Genomic DNA, 9,845 nt, shown 5'->3' with positions numbered 1-9,845 from the left:
TATTGGATAACGAATGAGGTCAGATTAATTCTATTCTTCCTCAATGTCTCTTTTGATGCCAGGATTTTTCCTGGCATCAGCCTTAGTGGTAACTAAGCACTAAAGGATAAAACTTGAATGAGGTAGGTGCTAAATTTAAATCTTGCATGGTCATTAAAGCACCTACTACTTTGTTCTTGGAGAGCCACTCAAAATACTGCTAGATCTTCCCAGCCAGCCATCCTGCTCATCTCCTTCTCTTATTTTCTCCACTGGTTGTCCTTTATCAGCTCTCCGGCCTGTCCTGGCCTGGCCTTCAACTTAGCCCTCCCTGCTTACATCATCTTCACCAATGAAATATATAGTCCCATTAATTTGAATTTCAAAACAGTTCACTACCTGCCTACAACACAGGTTAACAACTCTTTGCTGTTCCACAACACAGGTTAACAACTCTTTCATCCTGGCAGACAGAAAAATCGGGTAAAGCATTTGCAGGACTGCTTGAGTGCAGTGATGTATGAGTAGAATTGTGGAAGTCTGACTCCTTTCTCTAGAAAGGCTGATTATTACTCCTGCCCAGATGTGTTATAACCAACTAATTGAAGATGCTGTTAAAAGTATGAGGAAATGTGACAGAGTGAAACCTAGTTCATGTAAACCCTTGATTTCAAATCCAAGTTGCACTCAGGAAATCTTTGCTGGTCTTAGCTTCACACTGAAAAGAGTTTATTTAACATTGTTTAAATGTAACATCATACACACATCTCAAACAGTAAACTGACAGTACTTGACCTGGTATTTGTTTTATAGCTTAAATGTGATTTTTTTTTTTTCCCCCATTTCCCTTAGCCTATTCCTGTATGTCATGTGACTAGCTGATCTGTGGGGGAAGAGATTGTCAATCCATAAAACCTGCAGTAGCTACTGAAACAATACTGTAGTTTCCAGTGAAGTTGCTCACTGATTTTTTGACAGCAAAGCTCTCCAGGACACTATCCCTATATTCCCTTTATCCTAGCCAAGATGTGACTTGAATAGGTGCATTAAAGTGGAAAAGGTTTGAAAACCGGCTGGACTTCCCTGTAGAGGAGGAAGCAATGGCTGCGGTAACATCTTACGGCGCTTTGGTCACATTTCACAACTAAGTATTTAAAAGGGTAGGAAGCCACCAGTTAATAGCACAGATTCATTCAAAAAGAACTGAACGCTTCGCTTACGGAGGTGGTTTGCATTCTTTAGCATTAGCGGGCTCTTCTATGCTGCAGTGTGCTGGCCAACAACACTACACTCAGTTCTGCCACTTGAACTAGCCATCTCTCGCCAACAGAAGAGAAGAATATGCTGTATTCTTCCATGTAAAAAATGAATCCTACAGTTCATTCCTCCCACTGCTCTTGGCAATTTTCATAGTGAAACATTCTTTCTACCATGTTCCCAAATAGGTTTCTAATGAGGATTACAACTAAGCTCTGATACAGCTGTACCCCCAAAGGCAATTGAGAATGTTTCTAACTTAGTGTAGTCATCTAAATGCTGCTATTGAAGTCAACAGACCAGTGTCACCACTTGCAGCATCGTGTGTTAGTATTTCAGCAGCTGTCTTGTTCTATGGGGCTTAATTGCTGGCCTACAAATATTTGCTTTTGACTGAAATTCAGCATATGTGATCACAGTAAAGCACAAATATTCAACCACCCTTTTCAAAAGGTTGGTTTGGCCATTATGGTGAGGCAAAAACACTGAATTTGTTTCAACTGTAATACTCAAAAGTAGCCTATTATTTGGCAAGCTGTCCAGTCAGGTAACCTGACCCATTCTCTTATTATACTGGGTGTTCAAACTCAGCTACTGCACATGGACAGTAAGGTTTTCCACTTAAAAAAAAGTGAGGTTTTTAGCACGTGCACAGCAGCTGCATTAATACAGAAAGACAGGACCAAGCCACTCTACTCGAACAGGTTGATTTGTCTGAACTATAAGAAAATAGCACAACAGTTTGACTTACAGTCTATTCGGTAAATAACAGCCCCACCAGAACTCTTCCTGTATGTATTTAGCCAAAACGCAAAAGCAACAGTGAATTGCTTAGGTTAATGCAGTTCACTTTAAAAGAACATTAAATTGCTGTAGCAAACAGTGCTGAAATTCAAAGTTACAGCAAACAATCCACCCTTAACTCTGGATTTCCTGATTTACAGGTGTGCATCACAATCTTATGCACTGGATGAAGAAAGAAAGCTAACAAGTTTTTTTAAAAAGTCCTCTTTGTATCCATACAGGAATCAGACCACCTTAACCATGACTTTCCTTTTATGAGAAGACAAAGCAGTCATACTCTTGAGGCACTGAGGTTATATGGGAATAGTTTGATTCTTGAATATACTTTACCCTTGACTTTCTACTTTTAACACCTCCCAGCAATGTATTTACTCTCACAAACTCAGTTTGAGTTACTGCTTTGAGACCATTTTCTGTGTATTGACCACTGTAGCTGTTCTTGCAGCTAATAAGCTACTTTATTATGAAGATCATTAATATAGCTTCAAGGAATCAAAATAGGAATAAATAGTGCTGCTTGTATCTTCCCAGTTCCAGGTATTATTCTGACTCAGACTTCATTTGGGGAAGTGGTACATTCCTGGAACAAAAACAGAGAAGATGAGACAGGCCGCCTACCACCAGAAGAGAGGACATTAGAAAAGTGGGTCTTCCCAGAAGAATAGAAACTCTTTAAAAAAACATTTAGAAATACTATGAAGCCCAGAAGATGCTGCCCACTTAAAGTGAATTGTGATTGTACACATGGAAAAAATAGATACTCTTAATGTGGTGTGTACATACACTTTAAAATAAGAAGTATTTCAGCACACTATTTATATACAAGTCGACTTCAAGGGAAGAGCTTGGAAGACAGCAGACTAAGAAGTAGACCACTGAAACAGATCAGGCTGGTTCAGTTCTTAGACCACTCATCAAAGGGAAATCCATGGCATCCAAGAGAGTTGTATGCTAAAGGGAGACAGAAGTTGTGTGAGAATCATAGTACATTTAGACATCTCCATCTTGCTCTTCCTGTAGGATGCACAACACTGACTTGTGTGGGATCCCGCACTCTTGCAGGGACTTCGTAAGGTCAGGAAAGCTCCTCCTAGGCACTTCCATCGTTTCAACACTACAGCATTTGTATTTGGTTGTGTTCTTTTGTTCTGCCACAGCAAGGACTGTCTGAAGGCTGTCTGTTGGCCTGAAGTGATGTTCAAATCTTTGACCAGAAGGAGACCTAACAGCAAGTAGCAGTCTTGGTTCTTTCTTCAGTGGCTCCTCCAAGTTTAAAACTGAGGATGACAAGCTTTCCTCTCTTGTTTTCCTTAAAGGCTTCTTCTCATAAATGGGAGGCTGGACTTTAGAGCATTCCCCTCTAGCCCCTTCATTCTCTGTCATTACACCAGTGGATTTTAACTCTCTGGGAAGAGCTTTGGATTGTTGCTGCTCCTCCTGTCTACTACTCATTTTCAGTTTGTTGGTCTGTTCGATCACTGTTTCCACAGCACTTTTCCCCAAGCCCTTCCTGCTGATGGACGGGAGCACTCTGTACTTATTCAGGGAGGAGGAGGTCCTCAAGGGCACTCGCTGGAGGAGCTCTGGGATTTCATCAGGAGACATCTGCCCTGGTTGGTAAGATGGTTTGGTAGATGATGCTTTTTGATTGCTTGCTGCTTCATAGGGAACTGCTGGCTGAGGGGAGGATGGCACTCTGTAAGAATAGGCCTCCACACTATGGGAGTAATTCAAGCTTGATCTTGTGCGACCCTTGGCAGATTTCGGCCGGGTGACATGCATATTGATGGTGTCTGACAGCCAAATGAAAGCTTCTGCAGTGCCCAAAGTGGTGTTGCATTCAGATGGTGCTATGTTCAGAGGTGCTACTGTGGCCATTGCTTCTCAAGACCCCTGTAGAGGAGGAGACAGAGGGAAGAAAAAAGTTTACGGCATTTTACTTCGCTAGAGTACCCCCGTTTTTATGCTGCATTGTGTTTACCATGATAGTAGGGTATCCTGGCATGTGCTGATTCACTGTGTGCAGGCAGATTACAGAACGGCACTGTTGCTGTGTCATGTATTCCCAGACGCTGGCTTTGTAACAGATCAAGGTTCTTTGGTGTAGGGAATAGGCCCGTATGTCAGTAAAACACTATGTTCACTTATAGCGTTGTAGGAAAAACACAAGTGGGTTTCCTCTGGAAGGATCCCAAAGTGCCTTACAAGCTATGTACTCACAACACGATGCAGCCACATCTGGGATGAAGGGCTGTGGTCAGCTGCACAACAGAGGAAGGGAAATGCTGATAAAGGAGACCAGAGCAGTGAAAAGTGCTGTGGGATTTTTAACAGCATGGCAGATGTTGTTGTTGTTGTTTTTTTCAGGTCTCATGAGAAGGGCCCCCCTGCAGCACAGTACTCCATTCACTAAGATCAGAAGGACAAATGGGTGAGTCAGTCCCGCTGGTATCAGAACCATGACTCTTGGGGAGTTCAAATATTAAAGCCAGATAACAAAAGAGAGGTTTTAAGTCTGTTTACATGGTATATGCTGTATATTGTTTGCACAGCACTATATATTCAGTGCTAAGTGTTCTTACTGTTCTTCAAGGATTTAAAGTAGGGGAAGCCGTTATTTATTTTAATAGATGGAATGGGGTGTTATTTATTACTTGTCTTGCAGTAACTTCTAGAGTCACCAGCTGGGTTTGGGCCTCACTAGTGCTAGGCACCAGACAGTAACTGCTCCAAACAGCTCATTATCTAAACAGATAAGACACACTAAGGGTGGGTGAGAGGAAGTATTCTTATCCTTAACCAAGATCACATAAGCCTGTGGTAGAGCCAGGAACTCTCGAGTCTCAGACCAGTGTTTTAGGCAGTCTCTCCTCTCTAAGGGTATGTCTACACTGTACCTTTAGCCCATGCTCCCAAGCCCCAATACCATCCATACACAAAACCATCAAGCGTGTGCTTATTTTGCACTTTGACCCCCCAGCCATGCAAGCAAGCATAGGGTATGAGTTGTACGCCAAGCAGTGCTTTAGCTGTGACTGAAACTTGCCCATTCTGCAGTAAGGATGCTACTCATGTAGTCCTTTATGGCCTTCTCTCCTCCCCTGACGACAGGCAAGTTCTCCCACAATTGACAAAACTGTGAAAGGATCCTAGAGCTTCTCAGCACAAAGAATCATGGGCTCTGCCCCCAGACACACGAGGGAGTACAGATGCAGTGGGTAGGGCTTTGCTGTGGGAATGCTCACACCCAGGCTAGACAAACCTGCATGCTCCGACCCATGCCCAGGATAACTGCAGTGTAGCCAACTGTCCACGTGTCAGTTTGTACAAAGGTTTTAGTGAAAAACATATAACCCATTTTTTATTCTGATGTTATTCACTTATACCCTCGCTTGCCACATTCAATGTGGAGCAGCAGATATGAAATCATTGCTATCTCTGAGGTGTCGATTAAGCTCCCAGTGTGGACTTTTAGGTACGACTGACTGCAGTTTGGCTTTTAAAAAATTTTAGAAGTTTCTTATTTAAGTCCTTTGAGTCACTATAGCTGATTCAATCCACTGAAACCTGTCATAAGTAACCAGTCAAAAGACCTTGAAGCTCATTTCCTTAATGAGTGTTACTATATAGGCCTTCTACTAAAGATGGAGTAGAATTCTACTCAGTGACTCTGATCCTCAGCTGCAACGAGACCACTTTGCTCCAACAATTCAAAGCAGCCTTAGAGCCACGGGAGGATTATCCAGTGGCTTAGAGTTAGGATAATGATACCTGCATCATCCGCTCATTGGGTAAGGGTGGTTTGGCCAAGGAAAAAGAGGCAAGTTCTCCACATGACCTGGCAATCCCTGGATGCCATAATGGTACCTTGAGACCATTGTCACACACTAGCTACCCCAAAACCAAACAAAACGTTTGGAATGACCAGTCTTTAGCAAAGGGCAGGTTTCTTTGGATTTACACCCTCTGCGGGGAAAGCTGCCCCACCCCTTGCCATCTAACCCACCTTCATAATCCAAGGTCTCTTCTCAAGTCCATAAACCGTCTGTTACTCCAAGGGGGATGCCAACATTCATGTTCCACCGTATTCATCAAATTAACTAGCGTTGGAAAACCAGCTGCTCATGGGCCTTTTGCCAGTGATGTGGTATTTAACCCCTTGTTTCTCCGCCTTCCTCTCTTGTCTCAGTAAAATGGAAATGATCAGTAAATTAAACGTCTAGCAAAGACAAGGTACAGTCTCAATGTACAGGTGTGCCTTGGCATGCTTTCACTATCAAGCTGTTCTAAGGTGCAATAATCATCACTCAGCCACCTGACTAAGTGATCTACTTACTTACAACACAATAAATGTACAGGCAAGCTGACTGACCGTAATAATCTGGACACAAAATCTAAGTCACCAATAATAATTTCCTAGGAGTATATTAAAAGGGCAGGAGTGTTATTTGGTTTAGAATACCTTCAGATAAACTCCAAGGCAGCAAAATCAGTATGAAGAGCTAAAAGCCATGGTCTTACACCCCTTCAAAGAAGGATTCTTGAACATGGCAAATCAGAGTTGCCAGCTGTCTAAAAAATATATTGACAGAGAGCAAAATTATGAATAATCCCTTAAGAAATTCTGTGTTTGTGTCTTTTGAGTGCTGGACAGCATCATTTCATTTTAAAATAAGTGCTTAGCGTTTAAAACTGTCACCCCAGTCTTTAAACAAGACAGTTTAAACCGGGTTTCTCAATCAGAGGCCCATATTAATAGAGCTGTGCACTGTATTAAGAAGATTTTAAGCCACTGGAGACCCAAGATAGTAGTTACTGCTTTCCCAAAGGGCACAGAAAATGGAGAGAACAGGGAGTTCTTTTGAATAAATGAGTATAATTACTGAGCAAACAATCCAGTACTCACTTGACTCAACCTTTCTTGACTTTGTGCAATTGTTGCGGCATCGAAAGCTTAGTCCAGGGGAGCCCTAATTTGGTGAGGGCAGCACTGGCAACTAGCCAGAAGCCGAAGGGCTACATGCATTTAGTATATGTTTACACAGTTAGTTAATTCAGCAATAAATGCACAAATCCCCTAGACTGGTGAACAGAAGCGGCATTGTCATTTGAGTGCACTAGTACTCAAACCTGCAGCGGATCAGCTTTGTCCTCATGCTGCATTTACAAGGAAAGGGCGCCCACTGATCAGCATTTAGGACTCCAAAGGATGCACTTTGGGTGTAGTACTAAGAGGCCTATGCTTTCAAAAGTGGCCACTAATTTTGAGGCCTTCGAGTTTTGGGTGCCTAACTTCAGTCACACTGAATGTGATTTTTTTAGCCATGCTGAGCTCCCAGCCAGAGCTGCTCACCACCTCTGAAAATACCCCCAGCTCTTAGCTAGCACTTTCCATCAGCTGATCTCCAAGCAAAGCGCCAAATCAGTTGGGACACAACATTTTACAAAGGAGGGTCAGTGGGGAAACTGAGGGGAAGTGACTTGGCCAAGGCTAGCCAGCAGGCCGGTGGTGGAGCTGGGAACAGGTCTCCCCTGACTCCCAGTCCCGGGTTCTCTACTAGGTCCCAGCTGCCTCCCTCAGGAGCTCAAGTTGGGGGAGGGGGAGGGAGCACTCAGAACCGGTGGCTACTTTGGGAAACGTCCCCTTCCTGTGGATCTGCCCTCCAGGGTGCACCCCAGAGGCCCTGCCCGCCCCGCCCATCACCCGCTGGGGGGGGGGGGGGCAGGATTTGGCGCTTGCGCTGGTGGGAAGGCCGAGAAGTATCTGTGTCCTGAGGGTCCCCCCCAGCAAGCCCGGGCCAGGGGTGGAGAGCGGAGCGGGCCGGGTACCGGGGGGTGCTCGGCCGGGCGAGGGGCTGGGGCGGAAGGGGGAGATCGCTGGGGGGGGGCCCAGGGGCGGCGGATCGGGGTGCAGGGGGACCCCGGCATACAGTCCCCGGGGAAGGCCCCGCAGGCGCACACGGGGCCAGCCGGCTGATCCCGTCTCTCACCTCCGCGCCGCTCCATCCGGCAGCCCTCGCCCAGCCCCGCTGGTAAACAGCCCCGCGTTGCCACGGCAACCGACGCCGCCCGTCACCCACTTCCGGCAGTGACCGGAACAAAGCTGACCCCTCCCCTCCCCTCCCGAACCATAGAGAGCAAAGGGAAGGCTGGCTAGAGCGTCCCTTCAAGGGTGTCCTGGCCCGGGTTCAGCGGGGTGGCCCCCGCCTGGCTGGGAGGGTCCCTCCCAGGCCCCATGTCACCATGGTAACGTGCCTGTGGTGCCACAACACAGCGCAGGCCGGGGGTTGCAGGGGCTCGGCCCCTCAGGGACACGCTGCCTCCTGGCCGCCTGGGAAATCCGCTGGCAGCCCTCTGCCCTTATTGGGAGCGAGGGGGGTATTCCTGCTGAGGGCCCCCAGCGGGCCAGCGCTGCCTTGTGGCCCTGGTCCAGGTGTACAGCACCTGGCGCGCATCTCGGGTTGCCAGGCATCTGGTTTGAGTCGGTCAAAGGGACCCTGGCGGCTCAATCAGCACCAGTGACCAGGCCCCTCCAAGGCCGGTTGGTGGCACCGTGGGGCTAAGGCAGGTTGCCTGCCGGCCCTGGCACCCCGCGGCTCCCAGAAGCCGCTGGCACGTCTGGCTCCTAGGCACAGAAGCCGCCACTGGGCTCTGCGTGCTGCCCCCGCCCCAAGCGCCAGTTCGGCAGCGCCTGTTGGCTGGGAACTGCGGCCAGTGGGAGCTGTGGAGGCACCGCCTGCATGGTGCCTAGAAGCTGGACGTGTGGGCCGCTGCTGGGAGCTGCCTGACGTAAGGGTTGCCTGGAGCCTGCACACCGAACCCCTTCCTATGCCTCAACTCCTTGCCCCAGCCTTGAGCCCCCTTCCACACTCTGCACACCCCAACCCCCTGCCCTGAACCCCCCCACCCCAACTCCATCCCAGAGCCTGCACCCCAATCCCTTTCCTCAGCCCTGAGTCCCCTCCTGTATCCCAAACATCTCATCCCTGGCCCCACCCCAGAGCCCATACCCCCCAGATGGAGCCCTCACCCCCTCCTGCACTGCAACCCCCTGTCCCAACTCAGAGCCCCCTCCTGCACTCTGAACCCCTCATTTCTGGCCCATACCCCCCAGATAGAGCCCTTACCCCCTCCTGCACTCCAACCCCCTGCTCCAGCCCAGTGAAAGAGAGGGTGGGGCAGAGCAAGTGATGGAGGGAGAGGGGTGGAGTGGGCAGGGCCTCAGAGAAGGGATGAGGCTGGGGGAGTGGGGTAAGGGTGTTATTATCTGGAAACTGTTTCCCCTCCGTCATTATTTGGGTTTCAGATGGGTATGGTTTGAGATGCAGGTCGTGGGAACTGGAATTGAAACAAAGTGTTCTTTGGGGACCTGTTGCTCCCTCTAGAGCAGTGGTCTCCAACCATTTTGAATTTAAGGGCAACCCAGGATCTACCCCATCCCTTCCCCAAAGTCCTTCCCTGCTCACTCAGTCCCTCCCCCTCCGTCGCTCATTCTCCCCCACACTCACTCACTTTCACTGGGCTGAGGCAGGGGCTTGGGGTGCAGGAGGGGATGCAGGCTCTGGGCTGGGGCCAAGGGGTTCTCAGTGTGGGAGGAGGCTCTGGGCTGAGCCTAGGGCAGGGGTTGGAGTAGAGGGGGTTTGGGGTGCTGGCTCTGGGAAGGGGCTCAGGGTTGGAGTGCGGCCTCCCGCCGAGCAGCACACGAAGATCCCTCCTTGTGGGGGTGTGCTGGACGCTTATAGGAGCAGCATGGGGCCGCGGCAGGTGGGGATCCTGCCTTAGCAGCAACCCTGCTACATCCCTGG

The 9,845-nt window shown here is 48.2% G+C and overlaps 1 protein-coding gene across 5 annotated transcripts; it reads right to left on the bottom strand.

The window, feature by feature from the left end:
* Positions 1 to 953: 953 nt before the first annotated feature.
* Positions 954 to 8,174, bottom strand: UBXN10 (UBX domain protein 10). 5 transcript variants are annotated; one of them, XR_003997062.1, is made up of 4 exons: positions 8,031 to 8,173; positions 6,047 to 6,259; positions 2,824 to 3,933; positions 954 to 2,620 (listed from the first exon to the last, which is right to left on the bottom strand). XR_003997062.1 is itself a non-coding variant. In XM_030537363.1 (3 exons), exon 3 carries the CDS (start codon positions 3,916 to 3,918, stop codon positions 3,031 to 3,033), a length of 888 nt encoding a protein of 295 aa, XP_030393223.1. In that variant the 5' UTR covers positions 3,919 to 3,933; positions 6,047 to 6,259; positions 8,031 to 8,173; the 3' UTR covers positions 954 to 3,030. The 5 variants fall into 5 exon arrangements, 4 of the variants coding, with proteins under 4 accessions (XP_030393223.1, XP_030393224.1, XP_030393225.1 ...); XM_030537363.1 differs by having other exon boundaries at positions 954 to 3,933; XM_030537364.1 differs by having other exon boundaries at positions 954 to 3,933; positions 6,047 to 6,224.
* Between the last annotated feature and the right edge of the window lie 1,671 nt (positions 8,175 to 9,845).

Source organism: Gopherus evgoodei, chromosome 18, assembly GCF_007399415.2.
Source record: "Gopherus evgoodei ecotype Sinaloan lineage chromosome 18, rGopEvg1_v1.p, whole genome shotgun sequence".
Classification (NCBI taxonomy): Eukaryota; Metazoa; Chordata; order Testudines; family Testudinidae; genus Gopherus; species Gopherus evgoodei.
Note: the sequence above shows the minus strand (reverse complement) of the source record. Positions and strands in the feature narration are given on the sequence as shown.

What these genes read in the sequence shown, in the direction of transcription:
- UBXN10 (XM_030537366.1), bottom strand. Translation starts at nt 3,918, where the DNA reads ATGGCCACAGTAGCACCTCTGAACATAGCACCATCTGAATGCAACACC.